A 24,766-nucleotide genomic window follows, 5' to 3' on the forward strand; every position below is an offset into this window, starting at 1 on the left:
TGCTGGCTGGAGAGGAAAGGATTGCAATGGAAGCAAAAGTGGCAGGATTTCTTCTTCTTGATTGTGCCATGTGACCCAGTAAGGGAGCAGCCTTCTCTACTCTGACTTCTTGAGCTTGTCAAAAGGTAAGTAAGCGAATGGAGATGGGGGAGTGGGGATGGGGAGGAGTGCATGTAACCCAATATGTTGGAAAAACAGGCCCAGTGCCTCTGAGGACCTGGCCAGGTAGGATGAGAGGATAATAGGTGGATGGGTGGCAGTCTCTCTGCTGTTGGTCATAAGGGTGAATGACTGCGGGGCGGCTGCAGAGTTTATAAATTTGAAACGGATTCGTATTTAGCTTTTGGGGTATGCGTTGTAACTTTGAACATTGGTTAAATAGCCTGTCATACCTCAAGGATTTCCTTGACAATTGTGTTGTTATGACACAAACCTTAACTACAATTTTATTTGGGACAGGAAATGAGAAATTTATATAATAAGAAAATCAACAATATGGTATAATTTGTTTATTAAATATCTAGATTACTTTTCTAGCCCAGCAAAGACTTGATAATCCTGTGTTGACTAATTCCTTTTGGGCTGAGGAACTTTACAATAATTAGAATTAGTAACATTGTTGAGTTGTGGAATGACAAGAGTTGTGGAATGACAAGATGCAGCACAGTCCTCTATGAATGTCTTTAGATGCTGTGGAGTATGAGATGTCCACAAGTTTTCTGGAGAGACCTAAACAATGTAGCCTATCAGATCCAGTTAGAATACCGTTTGCAAAGAACTCTTTAAAGCTGGTCATATGTACAACATGATACACTAAAATACTTCCTGTGTGATTGAGGGCAATAAAGAGAATTTCTTTTAAAGGTAGTCCTCAACTTACAACCACAATAGACTCTGAAATTTCAGTTCTAAGTCATCGTAGTCTTCAGTAAAGGCACCATGTGACCAGTCTCAATTTTACAACTGTTTTACAACAATCATGAAGTAAGTCACCATAGCCAATCACATAGCCAACCATGTGATTCTTAAGTGAATCCAACATATTCAATGGACTAGAAACCAGCAAAAAATGTTGCAAATTGCAGTCATGTGGCCACAGTTGTGAATGTGAACTATTACAAAGTGCCTGAAATGCAATTATGGGGTGGGAGGGGGATATAGAAATTGTAATTTTGGGGATGGGTGGCAAATTGGGCCGGTTTAGCTCTGCCTGGTAAGGCCTGTTATTAAGAACACAAAGCCTGCAATTACTGCAGGTTCGAGCCCGGCCCAAGGTTGACTCAGCCTTCCATCCTTTATAAGGTAGGTAAAATGAGGACCCAGATTGTTGGGGGGGCAATAAGTTGACTTTGTAAATATATACAAATAGAATGAGACTATTGCCCTATACATTGTAAGCCGCCCTGAGTCTTCGGAGAAGGGCGGGGTATAAATGTAAACAAAAAAAAAATAAAAATATTTTTTTTTAAGTTTGTCATAACTTTGAATAGTCATAAAGCACAGGTCATCAAATGGGGACTACATATTGTTTCTGATGTATATATCAGTTTTTTGTTTGTTTGATTTTGTTTTGGGTTTCATGTCGTTTGCCATGGGAAGTATTCTTTTACAACTTTCAGCAACCTGTTACAAGAAATTTGCAGAGCATTTTGAGATGCAGTTTGCCACCCAGACACTTGTGGTGGTTTGTCCTGTCATTTGTTGCCTTGCCTCTTTCCCATCATGGCTACTTTAAATTAGCTTAAAAGGATTAACTGATGGGTTCAAGGTTGGGGGAAAGCTTCTTTGCATTAGGGCATGCTCCTGGTTGCCCTTAAAGAGGTCACAATTTAACCCCACCAGGAAAAGGTTTTCTTGGATCTGGAAGATTGTAATTGTCATCTAAGATTGAACACATGGGCAAGTATTTCTGCTTTATTGTAAAGTGCTTTGGGAATTTTAAAATAAATAATATACGGGAAATCCTCAACTCTTAACCACAGCTGAGCCCAAAATTTCCATTGCTAAGCAAGACAGGTAAGTTTTGCCATATTTTATGACTTTTCTTGCCACAGTTGTTAAATGAATCGCTGCAGTTGTTCAGTTAGTAAAACTCTTATTAAGTAAATCTTAATCTTAAGTAAATCTGTTTTTGCAAAAGGTGATCACATGACTCTGGGACACAGCAGCTGTCACAAATACATGTCAGGTGTCCAGGGTCCAAATTTTAATCGCATGACCATTTTGATCACATGAGGATGCTGCAATGGTCGTAAAGGCATGAAAAACTATCATAATCGCTTTTCTTTAGTGCCACTGAAACTTTAAATGATCACTAAGTGAATGGTTGAAAGTCAAATATTTCATAAAATATTTAGATTTGCATACACATCACATATGGCATGTGCACAAAGATGTGTTTTATTGGATGAATCACAAGCTTGTAAACTGATTATGGGAGGAGAGAAAGTAGGAAGTACACTCTTAGTTCTATTTTGAAAAAGAATAGATTGGATTGTTTTTCCTTACAAATGAATGTCCAAAGTGAAGAAAATTCAGAAATGTAGTCCGGAATCAAAGTACAAATGCAAATAGAAATTTTATGTACACTGTTTTAGAGAAGATATGGCCATGACAAGTCAGTACTGTAAACTCCCAATTTATTATATGGACTGCTGAAGCTAACACAACTGTAAACTGTACCTCAGGGCAAATTCTTTTTGTTTTTTAAAGTTAGTAGCTTCCTGGTATAATCAAAGAGGACAGGAAGTCGAAATAAAACACAGACAGTCTTAGTGGGACGAAACAGTTCTTCCAATCTGTTTGTCACCCTCACTCATGCATGAGTAAATGTATACAAAATTATTTTAATGACCAATTTACTAAAACTAATAATACATTTTAAATAGTTAAATTTGCATGTTAATACAGGTCAAAAACTCCTTATCAACATAGGTTTCACTGGGCATTATATTGTACAATTAAATTAAAATTTTAAACACTATCAAGTCTATACATATTCACATTTTAAATATTTGACTTTTTTTAAAATTTAGAGTTTTTCTAACAATTTTTCTAAATTGTAAATATAGAAAACAGATTATTTTCAGCAACTCAAATCTTTAAAACTCAAATATTTTTAACATTATAAACTCAGACTCAGTTCTTCTGTACATAATTTAAATATGTAAGTCCTTGCAAAACAACCCTTCTTACTAAAGTTGAATAAAGGGGAGGGAGTATCATTGGTCTGTTGTTATATTGGGCTTCGTTGCTGAGAATCTGATATGAAATCATGTTGTAAGGATCCCACTTGAACCATTAAGCTGTTATTTAGATATCCCCAGTCATAGGATTCAGGAGAGAAGCTAAAAGATAAAAACAATGGACTTTAAGTTTAACAGTGTTTCAAGTTATGCAATTTTATAAAGCTATTCAGATGCATTTTACTACTCATATTCTGATTGTGTAGACCTATTTGCTTGGCCTACATTTTATACATAGCTGTTAATCCAGGAAAAATTTCACTTTAACAATTTTCAATTATATACAGTTTTTATTTATACAAAAGGCATTTTGATTAACAAAGAACAAATAAGTACCAAAGGTATTTTGCTTATTGATGATGTACGTTTGCAACATCATACATGTTAGGTTGATTGTCTTTTCAGTTCTTTGGTTCATTGGTGAAGTAATTCATTTTCTTTTCTAAATTGTATGATTTATTGATGGAAAGTGTAGATTTTTCAGTGGCATACCCAAACAAGGTTAAAGTTATATAAACCTAAGGAAAGTATATTGTGCTGCATATAATATGCTATGGTAATTGACTGCAGGATATGCATGATTATTGTGAACAAGATATCAGTCTGTGTCACAAGTCTGTTTACTTGTGTGATTGATTAGTCCACTTGTAATGGGATTTTTTAAAGAATGTGGTTATCCGTTTCACCAGTTGTTCTAGTCAAAACACTACCTGCATACTTTTTTTTGGTATTTTTCTAGGACCCCAAAGCCCTTTGTAAATTTATGCCATTCTTTCGTAAGATCTATACACATATGTTTCTCCTACCTGCCATATATGCTATGAGGTGATATGCTCCATGCCAAATCATCATCACTGTCATATCTGCGAGGATTGTCAAAGAAATAAGTTCTTGGGTTAAAAGCATGGGTTGGTACTATTCCTGGATTTGTCTGGAGAAAAAAGAAAAGTTATTTATAATTGAAGCTATATGTTGTTGTAGAAATTTGTTTTTTGGTTTCTTTAAAAAAAATGTAAATATTTAGAATCATATATTAGAAGGGGACATTTAGATCATCAAGTTCAACCCCTAGTCAGTACAAAAATCCAAACTGAAGCATCCTTGACAGATGGTTATTGTTTTCCCATGAATCCCGTGGTAGCTCAAGCTGTAAAGAAGCCTGTTATTAAAACACAGCAGCCTGCAATTACTGCAGGTTCAAGCCCGGCCCAAGGTTGACTCAGCCTTCCATCCTTTATAAGGTAGGTAAAATGAGGACCCAGATTGTTGGGGGGGCAATAAGTTGACTTTGTAAATATACAAATAGAATGAGACTATTGCCTTATACACTGTAAGCCGCCCTGAGTCTTCGGAGAAGGGCGGGATATAAATGTAAATTTAAAAAAAAAAATTATCCATAGGTTGGGAGTCCATGATCTCTCTGGGTTACTGGTTCTACTGTTGCTCTTATGGTTATCCCCTAATATTCAGTTCAATTCTGCCTTTCTGTAACTTAAACCCATTCTTTTATCCTGCATTCTGGAATAAGAAAGTACAGGCCAGGCCTTGACCTTCTAATGTGACATTTTTAAAAAAATATTGAAATAAAACTACCATATCACCATTTAGTTTTTTTCAACTCCCAACTCCCTCAACCTCTCTTCCTAGAACTTCATTTCTAGTCATTTGTGTATCTTGTTTGCCTTATCTATACCTGGTTGTAATTTTTTCTGTATCTTTTTAAAAAATTGTGCCTAAGACTTGATACAGAAACTTGAGGTCAGGTCTTGCCAAAGAAGAATACAGTAGAACCAGTAGTAGGTTTCAATTTCGATTGCTAGTGGTTCGCTCACGCGTGCGCGACGCTTCAGCACATGCACAGAAACATCTGGACAGGTGGGCAGAGCCTCCTGCCACCGCTACTGGTTTACCCGACCCGGGACGAACTAATAGCAACCCACCACTGAGTAGAACCATTAATTCCCATGACTTGGGGGTTATACTTCTGTCAATGCATAAGTATAAATCTGAAATTACATTTTCCTTTTTTCGTAGGAATCTCATACAACTGCTCTGCAATCAATTATTTTTCCAAGATCTTTTTCACAAGCAGTGTTTTATACTCTGTACATCTAATGGTTGTTTCATAAGTGATGATCTTTCTACTTACCTTGTTATATTTTACTGTTACTTTCTGCCTATAATCTATCAAAATAATTTTGAATGATAATCTGGTCTTCTGGTATATTAGCTACCCTCTAGATATGGGTTTTCCAGAAGATTGAATATGCATACCATCTGCTTCAAACAAGCGATTATTAAAAAAAAAAGAATTAGAGGACCCCAGGACTGGTTCTTGTGGCATTCCTTTTGATAACTGTCAGCAGTATGATAAATCCTTAAGTATACTCTGAATATAATTTTCACACCAGGCCACTTATTGTCAGCCATACACCCCATACCAAACTGCCTTATTAATCATCATGACATGTGGGACTTTCTCAAATATTTTGCTAATGTTAAGATAGGTTAACAATCTTACAGAAGTTATATTGAGGATCAGCAAGATCAGATTGGTCTGGCAAAACTCTTGACAAATCTGTGTTTGTTTCTGATAACTATCACATTGTTCTAAGATAGTAACAGATAATCCCCTTAACATTTGCTCTAGAGTTCTCCTAGTATCAACGTCAGACTGACTAATCTATGGTTTGATTATTTTTTTTCCAAGGCAAAAGGAGGAAAAGGAACTCTTGCTATTCTGAGAGAACTTTTTAAGATCCAGCAGGATTCTTTAAGTTATCTCTATACAGCTACAAGTAGCAAAATGTTTTAGGGGTCCCGTATATTATTTATATATAAATGATCAATGTACTGGGTTCCTTCCTGTAGTAGAAGATCTTTTATGTTTGGAAGGAGCCTTTCCAATTTTTATCTTAGTAATTCAATTACTTTGACTGTTCAACTTCTCAAATAAAAATTTCTACCAATCAGTTTGAGGAATGGTCTGATTTACATTGAATTTCAAAATAATCAGTCACTTCCTCTTTTTCATGGATATCCAGATATTTTAGTTTTTCTTCATTTCATTTGTCATTAGATCTATCAATCACCTGCTGTTAGAATTCTGATGTTTCAAACTGAATATATAAATAAAAATCCACATCAGTGATTAGATCATGCATAATATCAATAAAATCCTTTATCTGCCACATATACAAATTTATATATAACGTATCTTATCAGTGACATTCTGGTATGTTGGTTAGTTTAAGATTATCTTATTTTGTTTTTAGATAAAACTGATTAAATGTATATTTAGCTCTCTTTAGAATGTGTTACTAATGGTGAGGTTTATGTTATTTGCAGATGAAACTTTGACAGATTATGGGGACAGCAAAACAGAATAATGAAAAAAAAAACCTATGTGAAAATTGTTTCCATCGCAAAGTTATATTGATAGAAATCAAACATTAGCCTACATCTTCCATTAATTTAAAGATTTTTTCCTTTCTCATATAAACTTTTGTTTATGCAGATAAGTATTCTTTTAAACTATTATACCTTCTGGTGGCTTAGTGCCAAAATATGTAATATTGCTAATTTAAGAAAACTGGAGAAGAATTTTCTGTTGACAGTTGGTTTTGTGGTAGTACGAAAACATGGTATGTTGAGATTGCAGAGACATCTCCATATATTTATATGTACATCCCTAATGTTTGTTTTCTGACCAATGGTACAAACAATATGCAACAGAGACTGTACAAATAATATAAGATAAGATAGTTTCTAGGGAGCAAGTTCCCTAAGTAATCAAGGAAAATTAACAAAAATTAGGAGCAGGGTTGAACTGAAGAAAAATACAAGGGAGAAATGCTATGAATTACTACGTCCTCAATTATGAGAAGTGAAAGAAGCATTTTTGTATAGCTGCTAATTATATAGAGTTTGCCTTGAGAATCGCTGATTATTAATTGTGGATGATTGAGTAATGCTTCTTGCTGAGTAATCAGAAGCAGATGAATGGAATGGAAAACTAATGAATATAAATTCAATGAATACAGAAGCTGATGAATATGAATGAGCGAGCAAATGGAAAATAGGAATTTTACAGAAGAGCTATATTTATTTATTTATTTATTTAATTAATTAGATTTTTATACCGTCCTTCTCCCAGAGGACTCAGGGCGGTGAACAGCCAAGTAAAAAACAACTAGTACATTGACAAGCTTAAAAACATATTAAAAATTAATTATAAACTGGCCAAATTTAAAATTAACACTAAAATAAACAGTCCTAAAACCCCTCTTAAAATTTCCTCAAGCTAGCCCCGCATGGTGGAATAGGAAAGTCTTGAGCTCGCGTTTAAAAGACCGGAGGTCGGGGAGTTGACGCAGCTCCGGAGGCAACTCATTCCATAGGGCTGGAACCTCCACAGAAAAGGCCCTCCCCCTGGGGGCCGCCAGTCGACATTGTTTGACTGACCGGCACCCTGAGGAGTATAAAAGCATCTTGGCTGCAAAAATTTTTTACAGTCCTTCTAACTGAAGCTGAAAATGGACAGAGGTTATTCCACAGTTTACCAGCAATGCTTCCAATATATTTGTATCCTTGGCAGAAAATAAAGCATGCATATGCAACAAATGCAACTTCACTACAGTGCTAAGAAAAAAAGTAGTACCAGATTAGAGCAGTGAGTGGCTGTATTGCAACTCAGAAAAGATCAAACTTTTCTTGGATCAAGCAAAAGAGGCAGTAAAGCAAGAAATGACATGGAGTGGGGGGTGGGGGGTGATATGCCAAAAGCAAAGGAGTGAAGGGGACCTTACTCTGTAGAAAACACTGATGAACCAGAAGCAAGATGTTCTGTACTGATAGAATTTAAGAAGCACTTTAAGACCATCAAGAATGCTCTTACAGTGGGAGACCATGATGAACAATATATGAAAGATAGGAGTACTTCAGAGCAGAACAAATGGAATTGATACCTGCAAATGGATAAAGAGAATTGTAATTTTTTGTGATTAGCTATGACAAAGAACCATGGGTAATGGGCACTAGATGGGTAGGATGCCTTTTAAAATGTATTATTTTAGAGTCATAGAATCAAAGGGTTGGAAGGGGTCTTGGAAGACTTCTAGTCAAATCCCCAAATCTTCCAAAAGCACAGATTAGGAATGTAATGCCAAAATTCATCATACAGGAACAAAAGTTGCTGCTATGAGTGGCTCCAACTTCTTTTTTCCCCTTGTTACAATAAATCTTGATATATTGTATTATTTCAATATAATATACTTAAATATTATTGACATTCTATTCTTTAGATAACAATATTGAAAATAGAGAAGAAAAGAAGGTATTCAATCAATATTAATTACAATTTAGGATATCTGCATTACAATTTTATATAAAGTTGAATATAACATTTTAAAAAAATCAGTGACTTGCATCACACTATCTTAAAAGGTTTTGCTCTTAAATTAATTATTTAATATTAAAGTCTTATTGTAAATGGAGCAAGTTTAACAAGAACTAAAATACCAATACAGATAATTCTTGACTTATAACAGTTCATTTAGTGACTGTTCAAAGTTACAACGGCATTGAAAAAAGTGATTTATGACCATTGCAGCATCCTCATAGTCACGTGATCAAAATTCAGATGCTTGGCATATGACGATTGCAATGTCCTGAGGTCATGTGATCTTTTGTGATCTGACAAGCAAAGTCAATGGAGAAGCCAGATTCACTTAACCATCTTACTAACTTAATAACTGCAGTGATTCACTTAACAACTGTGGCAGGAAAGGTCATAAAATAGGGTAAAAGTCACTTAACAACTGTCTCATTTAGAAAAGTAATTTTGGGTTGAATTGTCTTAAGTGGAGGACTACTTGCAATTAGAAAAAGAGAAAAAAATTGTTTTAACCAAAAGCTGAGTGAAAGTTTGAAAATTACACACACACACATATACAAAGTACAATCAGAGACAAATCACCAAGAAAGATGTAATATGTGTTGCCTAGATTTTAAAGTTGGCATTGGAAAAGTTAAAACTGATGTTAGAGATAAATACTAACACACACACCCAACATAAGCTTGTTCAGATATGTTCATAATAAGAGAAGAAATAGTATATCAGCTGCTTATTGAAGATGGCAAATGGTAACAAAAAAGAAAATGAATATTTATTCAATTCCCATTTTGGGTCATTTTTCTCTGAAAAGAGCATGTAAGCTTCCCTAGGCAATTGTATGAAAGAACAGGCTTCTAGCTTGAATTTGATAGAAACAATGGCAGGTAGGAAATACATTTCACAGGGTGTCAGTGATGCAATAAATAAACATTTGAGAGTTTATTGACTCTCAGATAACTGAATAGTTACTAAGGTGTTATGACTACTGATATTTTAAAAGCAAATGAAAAAATGCTGACTTAAGTTTTGCAACAGCTAATTTATTCTTAGAAAAGTCATTTCCTTTAAAACAAGTAAATATTAAGACATAGGTATAACTTACTAGGTCTTTTGTAGGATTTCGAACACGGAAGAAAAACACCACCAAGGAAGTGGGGAGAAGTTCCCACACAAACAAGATTATTCCAAATACTATATAGCCAGCATCACCCAACTGGCATTTCAGATCTGCCTGTTGCAAAATTAAAGGCAAAAAAGGTTTAACATAGTCAAATATTAAGTGTTTGTAAACAGATAGCAAGATGAAACCTTATCTGACAAGCAATTTTATAAGATTTCTGCAGCTTCCAAATCTAGATATTTTCCAAATTTTCTCACCTAAATAAATTAATATGCATCTAACTGAACTATTAATACTTATTGTTGAGCACATTCTTCCTGTCAGAACATTTCAATTAGTGGATACTTAACTAAATTGTATCAATACTACAATCTGTATTAGAGATATGTACCCAAGCAGAAGGATACATACTGAAAACAGCTTCAAAGTGTTGAACTGTAGCCTGAATCAATCATGGATACATTGATTTAATCCAGAATCAGTCAGATTGACTAACACATAGGTAATCTACATGTGAATCATTTGAAAGCATGTCACATTTAAATACGTTTTAAAATAGATAACAGGATTAACTCTTCCTGTTACACAATCCCCTTTCTTCTAAACTGTTAATCCAGAATAGGAAATGTTCCCATTGTCTTATCTGATATATTGTAAAATTTTCATCACAAAGTCAAACTGAATGAAATTTAAAAATCTCCTTGGCTAAAGTATTGCTGGCATAAAATACCCCATTAAAATTACAATAAGCCTAACATTTAGTTCTGCCCATTATGATTTTCTCAAAGTAATTTTTTTTTTTTTTTGCAATGGACAAAGTGACTTATGGCTTCCCTGGTTTTAACATACGCCAGACTATGATTATTCAGTCACATATAAATATTTCCGTTAATCCTCCACTGAAGATTTCATTCTTATTTTTATGAAAATGATGCCAAGTAGTCTTGTATTTATTTTCTTGACATATATAGTTAAAAGATTTTGAGCTGGTAATTGCAGTGAAGTGGTAGTAGGGAGGAAGGATGCTTACTTTTACACCATAAAGTATCAGTATCTAAACAAACATTGAATTGTCAGAAAAAATTGCTACACAGTACTTGCCTGATCAGATACATTGTACCAATCATAATCAAAAGAGTTCATTGCCTTATTTTGAGAAAATGATAAAATAACCAGGTTGTAACAGGCTCTTGAGGTATACAATAGTATAACAGTTGCTCCTATTGTTGTTAACTGGCATACTGATGATCCCTAGAGAACATATTAAAACACGGATATTAAAACACACTTGTCTACTAATCACTAAAATGTTCAAGGTTCTAGTTTGAGAGAAAATTTGTAGTCAAATCTCAAGGCATTTTGGACCATCCTAAATATTGTGTTTTGTAATTCTGCTGGAATCTAAAAACTGCTGATAACTTACAATATATTTCCTTGGAAAAGAGAAAGCCATGTTTTTTTGGTGGGGCAGGATAAAAGGAAAAAAACAAGGAAAGATTGTCTATTTAATGTTCCACACTGGAAAAAAATATATCACATCATAATGGAAAAAGTTAATGTAATTCAGAAAAAAGTTTAAGATCTGCAAATAGTTCAGTCTGCTTTTTCTAAAGCAGGAGGATAGATATACTGATATTAACCTGCTGGTCAGGAATTATACAAGTTATTATGCATACAGTATGTGTTGGACACCTGGAAAATGTTCAGCATCTTTTTAAAATGTAATTTATAAAATACAACACATGAAAGAAGGATTATTTTTTTACAAATCACTACACTGTCCACCAAGATAATCATAACAGTTGCAAAATCGTCTTCATAAAACAGTTGCAGTCATGGTAGACCTACCAATAGGGCATAAATTAGAGCATTTCTAATAACAGAATACTACAATATGAAGGATACGAAGACAATTTAATTAAAGAGAAATTTCCTTAATCAAAGACAATTAGCTCCTATATCATCCCTGGAGAGAAAAACAACAAAAACCCTCTAAAATAGAAGGAACCAATTTATTTGAAAAAAAGACACTTTTTTCTCTATCTTTATAGAACCATTTGGAAAGAATAAAATCTCAAGGAATAAACAATAGCACTCTCAGTATTAAAAGAGAAAGAGCCTGACTTCATTCCAAGTAAGAATATAAGCAGTCTGCTTAATCGGTTCTAAAGCCTCTTTTGTCCACTTATTCCTTCATTAAATCTTCAGTGATGGAAATGAGAAAGATAATACAGTCTTTGGTTACAGCTGCTAAGAAGTAACAGATGGAAGTTCATTATTGTTCCGGGTCTTAGACTGTGATCCTCCAGTCATCTGATTGGATAGAGCAGCGGTTCTCAACCTGTGGGTCGCGACCCCATTGGGGGTCGAATGACGATTTGCCAGGGGTCGCCTAAGACCATCGGAAATATGGGAAGTTGTCGTGTCCCACTCCTCCGCTGATGGCCGGGTCAGGGAAATCCGAATCAGGCTTGCCTCTGCAGCTCTGCCCAAAGTCCTAGCAAAGTCCTCAGAGCAGGCAGGAGACCAGAAAGTGACTTCAGCAAGGTAAGTTCGACTTTGCCTGACTCAGAGACTGCCAGAAAGCAGATCCTTTATATAGGCCATGGGGTGTGGCTCCATGACTCAGCACTCATTAAGGCCTGCCCCTCCCTTCCTTCTGTTGCCTCCGCCTATCCAGTCTTCTGATGCGAGGGTCACTCCAATCAGCAGCTGTTGGAAATAAACCTTCCTCAGGCTCACATGCTGTGGAGGAGGGGGAGGGGTCTAGCTGCTCCGTTTGCCTGGGCATGGAGCCAGGGCTGGGGCTGGGGGGTGCTCCCTCCTCTGCAGCCTGCTTGGGCATGGAGCCAGGGCTGGGACCGGGAGGTGTCCCCTCCTCTTCAGCTTGTCTGGGCATGGAGCCAGGACTGGGAACGGGAGGCATATATTCCTCCGTGTTCGGGAGCAGATAAGAAGGCCCCGGCTGCTGTGAGAGCGGGCAAGACACAACAGAAGTATACTTGCAAGTCGAAGAATCGCGCTCCAATGGTTGACTCCACAAGCCAGCTGCAGGCTCTTCAAATCGCTAGCCGAATTCGTCTTCAAGCGCGATGAATTAAAAAAGAGAGAAATCTTTGCTCTGATGTCTCCCTCTCAAGCCAGCTGCAAACACTCCCAATCACTAGCCTAATCTGGCTTCAGGCGCGATAAACTTAATAGGGGAGGAGTCTCCGCTTTAATGCCTCCATCCTCAAGGCAATCGCAAGCAGTTCAGATCGCTAGCCAATACGGCTTCAGGCGTGATAAATTCAAAACGAAAATAATTTTATGGTTGGGGTCGCCACGTCATGGGGAATTGTATTAAAGGGGTCGCCACATCGTGGGGAATTGTATTAAAGGGTCGCAGCACTATAAAGGTTGAGGACCACTGGGATAGAGAATGTTGTAAATGCCAGATCATGGCATTTGAAATACCAGTATACGCTGCCCACTGACAAAATTGCTGAAAAGTTGAGACATATGCACATCTCATAAAAACTCTCTGCATTCTAGATATGGGGCACTTGGAATGTTTAAAACGTTTTTAACATGAATTTTTTTTTGCTTTCTTAATGTAATGAAAAATCAAATGATAATGCCACCAACTTTAAAAGATTGCTGACTTCTGAGCTAGATCTTTTGAATGATTTAGTATGGTTCTTTTTATTTTGGCAGCTTTGATTACATTGCATTGATTTATTATTTTAGACAAATTGGTGTTTTTTAAAAAGCAAATATACAAATTGGTATGAAAAATGCAGTTTGTCAATATTGGACAAAGGGAATTTTATAATTCAAAGAATATGTTTCCTGACTACTGTTTATATGTTGTTTCAGAACAATCTAAGCAGAACATATTCTCAAGAAAGTATCCATAGGAAAACAGCTGCTCTTTCAGATAATTTTTTTCAATATTGGTAGTCCTCGACTTACAACAGTTCATTTAGTAACTGCTCAGTTACAATGGCACTGATAAAGTGACTTATGACCATTTTTCACAGTTAGGACCTTTGCAGCATTTCAATGATCATGTGGTCAAAATTCAAATCCTTGACAATTGGTTCATACATACGTAAGACCATTACTGTGTCCCAAGGTCATGTGATCACTTTTTGTGACCTGACAAGCAAAGCCAGATTCACTTTACAACCATGTTACTAGCTTAACAGCTGCAGTGATTTTAGCTGATTAGGTAAAACCTGTAATTGATTGATTTCAGATTGATATGTGCATGTGTGTGTCATTAAGTTAGTCGGGACCCCTGGCAAATACATAGACAAGTTCTTGCAGGGTTTTTTGTGTTTTTTTTACAATGTTTGCAGAGGTGGTTTGCTACTGCCTTTAAACCAGGGGTGGGTTCTACTTACCTTTACTACCGGTTCGCATCGTGCCCGCGCACGCGCAGATCACTTTTGATGATGTTCGGGTCAGTGGGTGGAGCCTCCCGCCAGTTTTACTACTGGTTCTATAGAACCGGTCCGAACCGGGAGCAACCCACCACTGCTTTAAACTGATTACAAACATAAATTTTATAACTTTATAAAGAAATAAAATAAACTATCGATTGGATTCACCCCCACTAATCTTGATTAGACACTGAAGAAAAATCCTTCTATTCTTGAACAAGATACCATTCACTTATCTGCATTGGAATGATTTCCCCATATTAAACAAAAACACATACAAAACACAAAAAAACTAAGATGTACTTTACCTTGGATTCCAAGTAAATATTTGCTAAGGTCATTTTGGAAATCTTGTAGAGACAAACGGAGAGTGAGATGGCACAGAGTACAAACAGAGTGTCATTTATAGCAACCCTGACCAATACAATTATCCTCCTTTCTGAATTTTCTAATTTCACAAGCACAGCACATGTTAAATTCACCAGCAGGAAAAGTAGACTGACCACGAAAGACACCAAGTAGAGGGGTAACCTAGGCAAGGAGAGGGAAAATAGTATTAATTTTGCAATTATTATTTTTAGCAAATATTAGTACAATACTAAATTAGTCTTCCCCAAATTGGTATCTTCCAGGTGTGTTGGGATTCCAGGCTGCTTTGTGTTGCTCAATTTTCCCCAGAGATGCATAATATGCCCTCTATTATAAAATAATTTTAGAACCTTGATTCTGTAATCCAAATTTTCCATCACTGAATTTTCAGGAATACATTGGACTGTATCTTGTCATTTCTAAAGTGACTAATCATTATAGCTTGCACAAACCAAGTCACTACAGCTGAATCTTAACTAAATTTTCTCAGAAAATTATTACAAATTAAATATAATTGTAATTAAAAGTAATTAAGCTTTCTTAGTCATGGTGCCTATCATGGAACAACCTCTCCACCCCACCCCCAGATCTGGAAGGCCCAAATTCTCTTAATCTTCCTGAAGGCTCTGAATACTTGACTCCCCTGCAGGTAGTTGACTAGGATGGTAATGAATCCAATATAAGTGTAAGTTTCTTATGGTGCTCAGCTATTGTATTTTGCCTATTTTTAATTTGGTTTGTATTTGTGTTTTGAGGTCTTATTATGTATTTTAGGGTAACTGTTGTTAGCTACCCAGGGTTATGCATATACAGTAAATGGGCAGCTTTGTAAATTCTCTAAATAAATTAATAAAAGTAATTATTATTTCTCAGAAATACATGGGCATGTATTCCTAGAAATAAAATAAAACATATCCCAATAGTATGTAACTGCTTTTTTTTTTTCCTTCATTCATGGTGGAAATACGTTTTTACCTGTATTTAAGTAATTCTGGTGAGTATTTAGATTTAGCTTTGAAAATCACCTGTAAGAAAATGAGACTGTGTTATTAAACATGCAATGCATAGTCGAGCTGGCACTCTCTTGTACTATGAGTTCATTATATTTCAGATGGATGACTTGGCCACATACGTAGCAAAACCACTGCACAGCTCCTGCACTCTTGCTTTCAAACTTGCAAATAGACAATTTTCTATGTGGCAGCAAAATTTTACTCATCAGTGTATTTACAGGAAATATGTATCTTATCCTAGACAAAAAAATTCAGCAGAAGCTAAAGTAGCTTTGTACAGAAGAAAAAAGAATAACTATGATCATCCATTCAAGGGCAGGTTCTTTTGAAAGGAAACAATTCTGTAGTAGTGCTTGTGTTCTACCTCAGAGTTCCCCAACCTTTCCGGCTTTGTGGACCAGTGCAGGGGAGGGGGGAGAGGGGATGGTTCTGGGCAAGTGATGAGCAAGCACACGGGTGCACACGCTCGCCAACTGTTTGCGCAAGAGGGAATGCACATGTGCGAGCGCTCACCCGCCACTTTGGGCGGCCCACTTTTCAATACCTCACGGCCCAGTAGTGGACTGTGGCCTGGGGGTTGGGACTCCTGTTCTAACCTATCTATTAGTTCTGTGGTGATCTGATTGCTTATGCTCCAAGATTAAAATAGGAAACACTGTCTCAGATTGAGTTCAAGTTGTAAGAATTGCTTTGATTCACCCATTTAATTTCTTGGTATTTTTGCCACTTATCTTCCTCTGGAGTGCTTTTCAACTTTCCAGTCTAGCCCACCGCCCTGGGATTGCTTGATAAACTCTCAGACCAAGTGCTGTCCCACACTAAGATCAGAGAAATGATCAATTGGGCAAATGAGGCTCATGCAGGTCAGAAAAGCACCAATGCTTGCTTTCATGATTGTCATTGACCCTCCCTGACTACTGCCTGGGACTTCCCTATCTTTAGTTTTTTGCTTTTAGATCTTTATTTTTTTAATTAGAGGAGATTCTGTTAGTCACAGGCAAATGGGTACTCTCTTGCTCAGTTCTTTTTAAACGAAAGGAAATATTTCATCTTTCCTTAAAAAAAACCCTCGAAGGCATCATAATCTTTTTTCAGAGTTGTATTATATAACATAGCAAAAGTAGGAGCAAGACATAGCAGACCACATATGCAACTTTGGCACTACAAGAAGTAAAGTAATGATGTAATTTTATTTATTTATCTATTTATTTATTTATTTAATCACATTTATATATTTATTTCCCATGTTCAATTTATTCTCAGAAATTACAGTTTCCCTCCCATGTATCTTTGTAGCACAAGCTTCCTCAAACTGGTCTCACTTCAGATTTGTAGCTTTCAGCTACTAGAAATCTCATCAATGATTGAGGAAGTTTTGGAATTGAAGTCTACATATCTTGAGACTACTTAGATCTGTCACGTATTTCAGAAGCAAACAGACAATCTGTTACTATAATTATTAATCATGCTTAATAAGAACATTCAGACTGATATATAAGTTGGCTTGGCTTGGAGTGTTCTGATCCGCTTTTGTTGCATATGTGCTCTTCTCAACTCATCTCCATTATACTATTTTCCTGAATATCCCCTTCCCTTCCCCAGCTGTTTTTAGGATGGTTCTTTGGGGAAATTATAGTTTCCATAGCTATCTTGCATAATTGATTGTTGAACACTTCTATCCTGGCAACATTTTCAGAAATAATTTGAAAATAAGCCATGATTGTCTTCACTTCTGTTGATGGGTGGCTGAGAATAAGAAGGAAAAAACTCATCCCTGCCCTGCTACAAGCTTTGCAGCAACAGAAATCTCCACCCTCTCACTCCACATGTTGGGAGCCAATATTGCTAAGATGTGAAGAAAGCAAACTGAAATGACATAATTGGCACTACAGTTACAATACTATAAGTAGTAAAACATTGGTAACCCTTCAAATAACTTCTCTTCCTTCATTCACAACGCACAAGTTTCATAATGGAGTAGTATTATTCCTTGCCATATGCGGAAGAAACAGCAATTCCTTTTCCTTTAAATACCACCATCATACAAGTATCTCACAAACCTAAGACATCCTAGCTAGCTTAATTTACCAAAAACTTCAACCTTGTGGATGTGTTAACAACTCATCTCTCCTCAAAACCACTTGAAAACTGAAGAAATATTCACCAAGCAGAGGCATTTCTAGGTATGGATGAGTGCTAACCTATCAATCCTATGGATGATCTGGTTTTCCAGGAGATTTCTTCAGTATCAATTTAGCCTAAGATTGAGTCATAGGAAAAGTCAGTTTGAGATGGGATGTATAGTCATGCAGATTTTGATTTAGCTATGTCTATGATTCTTTGTCCAGGGATAGAGCCTAGCAATGGTAGGAAGGCTGAGCCATAAATAATATTATTGTATTTGATAAACATCCTTCACAATCATGGAAAAAACATTTCTTTCAAGTGAAAGATCCTTTAAAAGAGACTAGCATATTCTGCATCTTTCTCTAAATATATTCTGTTCCATTGCCTCCTAATCTTTTCCTAATGTATCATCTGTTCCAATTCAGTAATCATACTGTCCAATATTTTTTATTATCCTCTAAATCTCCATTTGTTTTTACTAATCTAAAAATGGAGATTCAACTATAATTAGTATCTCCCAACTTTGCACAGGAAAATCTTCAAAATCTTCAATCTTTTGAAAATCTTCAAAAGCGATATGATGAGAGTTGTAGTCCAGTACAACTAGGGATAATGCCATGGAAGGCACTTCTATACAGGCAGTCCTTGACTTACAACCACAATTGAGCCCAACATTTCTGTTCTTAAGTGAGGCAGTAGTTAAGTGAGCTTTGCCCTATTTTACAACTTTTCTTTCCACAGTTGTTAAGTGAATCACTGTAGTTTAAGTTAGTAATACGGTTCTTAAGTGAATCTGGCTTCCCCACTGATTTTGCTTGTTAGAAGGTTGCAAAAGGGGATCACATGACCCCAGGACACTACAAGCATCTGAATTTTGATCACATGACCGTGGTGATACCACAATGGTCATAAGTTTATAACTTTTTTCACTGCTAGTGTATCTTTGAACAGTCACTAAACAAGCTGTTGTAAATTGAGGACTACCTGTACATTATGATCCAATTTCTACATGCTGTAGTCAAGCAAGACCTGATGTATAACACAACCAATTATTATTATTTTTGGCTGCTTCAAATCAGACTTAACTGAACAGTTTTATCTGGATGATTTAAAGAAAAGGATAAAAATACAGAATAACATTCACGTACAAATATATACGGAACAGAGGGCTTTGATAAAACAGCATTCATTTAAAGGTCAAAACATTCTCAGATTAATCTTGATTGATGGACACATTCATGCAGTTTTCCTGGCAATAATCCAGAAGTGAGTTGCCATTGCTTTTTTCCAGGATGTTTTTTCAATTTCTCAGCCTAGTTTACAGCCCTGATATTCCCTGTTGATCTCATATCCAAGGACAGATAGTCCTTGACTTAGGAGGGTAATTGAACTAATTGAATTATGGTCATAAGTTATTGCAGTCATAAGTCAAGGCATCATGTGGCCGGATGTGATTTTTCAACATTTTTTTCAGTGGTCATTAAGTGAATGCAGTGCTGTTTAAACAAATCCATTTTTCCCAATGGGTGGGGGGGTTTGCCCAGAAACTGAAAGTAAACACCAGAAACCAGCAAAAATATCACAAATTCTTGTCACATGACCAAAGGACACTGCAAACAGCCATGCAAGTGAGTTGTTTGCCAAGCATCAAAATGCAATCATATGATTTGCATAGATGACAGAGAAAGTGTTCTCACCCTTCACTTTCTATTAGACTGTATACAAAAGACAAAAAAGGATAAAAGAACAGAGACAGTACAATACCTGCCACAAAATGTGCAATAGATTGGACAACAGAAATCCTGATAAAGGTGAAAAACATGTAAACTAAATTCTAGTTCTAAAGTAGAATGGATATGGGTATGAATACAGAAGTGAACTGAGCCTGTGTTTTGAAAACAGGTTTATGCTTCCTCAGTATTTTGTTGGAGAGGGACTTTATTGAATTTATTTAAAATACAATGCTTCTGAGTAGATCTACATTATATGTAATACACACAGGATTTTTCAATATATTGTCCACTTTGTCAGTCAGTCAGTTTGGTCTGTTTGCCTGAAATGGTATAGAATCTCCTGCTTGAGCTAGGACTAGAAAACCTCCAAGGCCCCTTCCTTCTATTATTCTGTTAATCTGTTATTATGAGAAAAGAGTAAGATTCAAAAAAGGATACAATTCAGTCTTCCACTTCTTTTTTCCTACAACTTCTTCCTCCTACGCTTTGCCCATCATGGCTCAAAATCTAAAAATAAACCCAACTAAGATAAACAGTCATAGAGGCAGAGATTGCAAGAAAGAGTTGAAAGGCAAGAACATATTAAAGTCTTTCTTCATTTCTTCCTTCCTTCCATACCACACTTCCATTACCATTGTCTCAATAGGTTGTAGCACTTCACCAACCTTGTCTGGACATGGGGGCCAGCCCTAGCTAGTACTGGAAGGGAAGACTAATCAGGGCAGCCCAGAAACTGTAGGCTAGAATGGGAAGTTGAAAAGTGCTGTGAAAGAATGAGATGGCAAACCATTTCCAAAATCATTGCCAAGAAAAGTACCGTACCTAGGTGTGTCCATCAAGTCACGGGAGTCAATCAAGAATGACTAATATTCTATTTTAAACTTTATAAGAATTATGGGATTTGAAATCCAACACATCAGGAGCACCACATTGGAAAAATCCATCCTAACAGATTGAAAGAAAGACTCGGCCTCTTTTTCTGCCAATTAACTATTTGTTAATTATTCATCTTTCTTGGCATAATTTCAGTAACTCTTCTAAAGTATTTCTTCTGTTGTATTAACGAACAGTGTGTATAGAGGGCAGTTTTGCAAGTATTTCCTAAGTTTTATTAACATTTAGTAACTTGTTCACACCAAGCAGGCTAGATTTAAGGCACACTGAGGCACAACCTGTCTTTTTATTTGGATAAAGGTTGCCTCTGGACTGAGAGTGTGTTCCTCACCTCCCTTTTACACTTGCCCATGCATGTCTGATGTGACAATGTAGGTGTAAATACTTAAAGGGGTACTCTGTGGCAAACAGGCAGACTTACAAGCCAAACTTGTCACCTGATGTTTATCTGAATCTCTTGACTATAGTAAGTGGAATGCAAATTTAAACATGTTTACCTTGAATCACAATTTTAAATGTGCTTCTCGGAATCAATTCCCATTATATTCAGTGGGAATTATTTACAGTGAAATAAACATGCAAGAACAGCAGTTTGACTTAGTACTATAGATTTTGGCATTATTTTACCTAATTATTGTTACTTATTCAGTAAACAGTAGCCCAATTATTTGTTAATGCGATGTGTGAACCTGACTATATTCTTTCAATTTCGCCTTTAAGAATTAAAATATGGCAAAACTTAATTGGTTTCTGTATAATACTTTTGCAAGTCCTTGTTTTCAACACAGTAGTAATAAAACTTTATCTCATTTGCATTTAATGAAAGACTGGTATATCTGTGAATATTAAGGCACTTTTAATGAGTGATTCTGGTCCAAGTTCACAATCACAATAAAAGTTATAAATCATTATAATATGAAGCACTGAAGCTAAACTTCAGTCAACCTACTATTTAGCTGAAAAAACAACACTGAGGTCAATGAGACCCCTCCCTACTTCCTATTTTAAAATAATGTTCTGCTTAACTTCTTTAAAATTTCAGTAATGCTTTTACCTTTCTTGTTTCTATAAAAAAAATCTCAGCAAAGCGTACTTATTACTAAAGATTAAATTCATCGATATTCCTTATCATTTATTTGATGTATTTCAAACATTAAAAGTGTATAATATGCATTTCTTTCAGAAAGTCTTTCAATTATTCACACACCACTGCAATATAGGGTTGCTGCCACTCTGAGCATGTTGTTAACTGAAGGATCCTTAAAAATAGTTTGAGATTTCCTATCTCCCTGATCCCATTTAAATTTTTTGCACCCAGGCTAGTGTTCAAGAAAAGATTTGTTTTGCATGTAAAATCATCACTGCTCGCTTAACAAGAAAATAAAATTAAAGGTAATGCCCCATTTGTGAACTATGTCATTTTTGGTGAGGAGGAGGAGGAAAGTGTTATTTCCAAGTGGATAAAACAAAGCTTGATGGAAATCTTGCTTCAAAGTAAATGGCCAGAAATCTTGGATTTATCCTATTTTTCCTCTCCCACCTCTTAGGAGCAACTGAGATCCAGATTGCCTATTGTATTATGCTGTATTGTGAAACCTTGTAAAATCAGCTGGTCTGTCCAATTGGCTGAGTAAGAAGTTTTTTTGTTGTTGCTACTGTCTCTGTCTACAAATTAGGGCTCCTCCCTCCTCCCTCCACTTTTACGGGCCGGTACTCCCCCACCCCGTAGCTTCGATAAACGTGGGTTCTAACTAACATAGGAACCCGCCTGACATTGTCTAAAGTAAGATTTTCGCACAGCATCGGGGCCGTGCGATCTTTTTGCCGTAGCACCGCACCAGTCCGTCCACCCGAGCGCGGGAACGGCCGTCCGTCCCTCCCTTACCTGGGTGAAGTAAAGGTTCATAAGCGTCAGGGTGAAAAACTGGAGGCACACCGGGAAGCAATAGAGGAGCCAAAAGGCGAAGGGGCTGAGAGAATTGGCGGCGACAAAGTCCTTGAAATAAAAGGAGAAAAGCACCGTCCGAAGGGAAGCCCAGAGCAGGCACAGAAATAAAAAGACAGTCTGATAGCTGAACCTCTTGTGCCGGTAGTGCAGGACCAGCCAGAGCTGGATGTAAATGAACAGGAAGAGGAGCGAATAAAAGACGGTGTAGGCAACGGTGAGACCCAGCTTCACGTACGGGGGCACAGCCGGGCTCAGAGTCGGCAGGAGGCTGCCGTTCCTCAGCGCGTCCCATTCCAGGGCCTCCATCGGCGCCCGGGATTCGGGCTGGCAGAGCTCGGGCTTTAACTTCGCCGACGGTGGCTCCTGTTGCTGCCGCCGCCGCCTTTCATCTTCGTCAGGAGAGGAACCGAGCGAACGAAAACAACCCGCACTTCCTCTTTGGCAGCGCACTGGCGGCTGGAAGCACATGATCTCGGGACAGAGGGATTCATTGGCGCGTCCTCCGTCAGCAGTTGGCCGGGAGCGAGAGCCGCTGTTTGGGACGCCCCCTTCGCTGGCTCTCGGACAGGGAAGGGTGTCCCCCGCCTCCCCACTCTCCGTCTTTGGCCGCTCCCCGATTTTCAGCTTTGTTCTTCAGTGAGGGGCCTGCTGAGCGAGAGCTTTCAGCACATACCCAATGCAGTCCAAGATGCCGGACCGTCTTTTAATTTGGCGATCTTCTTACGCATCTTCCTCCTCCTCAATTGCGCTCTCTCTCTCTCTCTGTCTCCTGGGAATGCTAACTGTTCTGAAGGGGGAAATGGACGACTCGTCTTGGTCGTGTTGAATTTCCACCCGAGGAAACGCAGAGCCTCGATCGAATAACTTCACAAAATCCCCGTTACTGTGCTTGGGAGCACCAATTTGTTGAAGAAAAGAACGTGTTTCAAGTAAAAATACTATGTTGGGCGTGCATAAGTGCACCCGTGTGCCTACCGCCCTTGTCCTAATATTCCTTTTTTACTTACTCTTTTCATGTATCCAAATTATGTTTATATTTTTACCTGTTATCTTATATATGATTGACAAATCAATCAATAAATAATATCCTAAGAGGTCTGTAAAGGGCCTGCATAAGTGCACCTGCGTGCCTACCATCCCTGTCCTAATATTCCTTTTTTACTTACTCTTTTCATATATCCAAATTATGCTTATACTTTTACCAGTTATCTTATATATGATTGACAAATAAATACATAAAATAAATAGTTGCACCTATTCTCAGTCTGCCAATCCTTGACTCTGATGTATTTTTAGTTGCTAAATTTGCGGTTCCTGTCAATTTGTCTTCACTAATTGTGTTAATGAATTTGTCTTGAACAGATTGGGTGTTGGATGTTGGTTGGAAAAGCCTGGGAGGCAAAACAATTTTCTATCTTCAATATCCTGTATTAAGCTGAATCAGATCCTTAAGGAGGAATCTGTTCTTTGTCAGAACTGCCAGAGACATCAGTGTAGGGGTTTCAGTCCTGTTATGACAAACCTGGAGATTATGTTGTATTTGCCAACTGGATATGGGAGAAATTTTATTTATTTATTTATTTATTTATTTATTTATTTGTCAGACACAACAATATATATAAGTATAAGCATGAAATAACCATACGAATTGGATACAACCAAAGGCAACATTAGGACAGGAATGGTAGGCACGCTTGTGCTCTTATGCACGCCCCTTACATACCTCTTAGGAATGGGGTGGAGATCAACAGTAGATAGTTTTTGGTTAAAGCTTTGGGGATTTTGGAAAGAGACAGCGGAGTCAGGTAGAAATATAGAGTAAAAGTCTGTATTTCAGATCAGTCCTGGAGAACCTTCTGAGAACAAAAGTGCTTGTCCTGTAACCCCATCAAACTGAGGATGAAATTACACCCCCTTCAATTTCATGCCTTGGGTGGAGAAGTGCTACAGTAGGAGGGATACTGTTTTAAAGATAACAAAACAATCGTATATCAGAAATTTTTCCAAACAAAGAATGGAAAGAAATACCTAAAACTAGAGCCAGGTTATCAGAGATAAAGGTTAATGTATTAACTTTAAATAGATTAGCAACTCCTCCTTTTATATTATCTACCTTTAGTGATAGAATTTTGCTTCAGTATTGGAGATCTCCCAAAGGAATCTAGTTTTTATAAATATATTTTCTTATAAACAAGAAACAAGAAAGGAAAAGTAACTATTATTTTTTTAAAAAAGATTAAGAACCAATGGGAGAAATTTTAGTGGCAGTGGCAGAAAGTAAGTTTCAAATTGTCCTCCTCACTTAGTTTCTGAATAGATAAAAGATAAGGTAGGGGTGGGAATGCAATTGTCAGAAAATCGGGGGGGGGATTTGTTTGTCTGTTGGATTTCAAATTACTTTTAATCTCACTTATTGCAGAATACTAGGTATGTTACAAGGGGCATAAAAACAAACAAAGCTTTTCTATTGTATATAAAGCAACAAAATGCCCCCA

At 36.9% G+C, this 24,766-nt stretch overlaps 1 protein-coding gene across 1 annotated transcript; it reads right to left on the reverse strand.

Annotated features, from left to right (window-relative positions):
- Nucleotides 1-1,187: 1,187 nt before the first annotated feature.
- GPR137B (G protein-coupled receptor 137B) lies at nt 1,188-23,419 on the reverse strand. Its single transcript, XM_058165986.1, has 7 exons — nt 22,209-23,419; nt 15,532-15,581; nt 14,496-14,718; nt 10,858-11,011; nt 9,743-9,867; nt 4,052-4,176; nt 1,188-3,347 (listed from the first exon to the last, which is right to left on the reverse strand). The coding sequence occupies exons 1-7, from the start codon at nt 22,737-22,739 to the stop codon at nt 3,236-3,238; spliced, it is 1,320 nt and encodes a 439-aa protein (XP_058021969.1). The 5' UTR covers nt 22,740-23,419; the 3' UTR covers nt 1,188-3,235.
- Between the last annotated feature and the right edge of the window lie 1,347 nt (nt 23,420-24,766).

Source organism: Ahaetulla prasina, chromosome 1 (genome assembly GCF_028640845.1).
Source record: "Ahaetulla prasina isolate Xishuangbanna chromosome 1, ASM2864084v1, whole genome shotgun sequence".
NCBI classification, from domain to species: domain Eukaryota; kingdom Metazoa; phylum Chordata; class Lepidosauria; order Squamata; family Colubridae; genus Ahaetulla; species Ahaetulla prasina.

Bases quoted from the DNA above. Each gene is read 5' to 3' on its own strand.
- GPR137B (XM_058165986.1), bottom strand. From the start codon at position 22,739: ATGTGCTTCCAGCCGCCAGTGCGCTGCCAAAGAGGAAGTGCGGGTTGT. The intron at 11,012-14,495 runs GTAAAGTACATC...TATGTTCTCTAG, and splicing joins ATATTTACTTGGAATCCAAG to GGATCATCAGTATGCCAGTT. The intron at 3,348-4,051 runs GTAGGAGAAACA...TTTATCTTTTAG, and splicing joins CCTCATAGCATATATGGCAG to CTTCTCTCCTGAATCCTATG.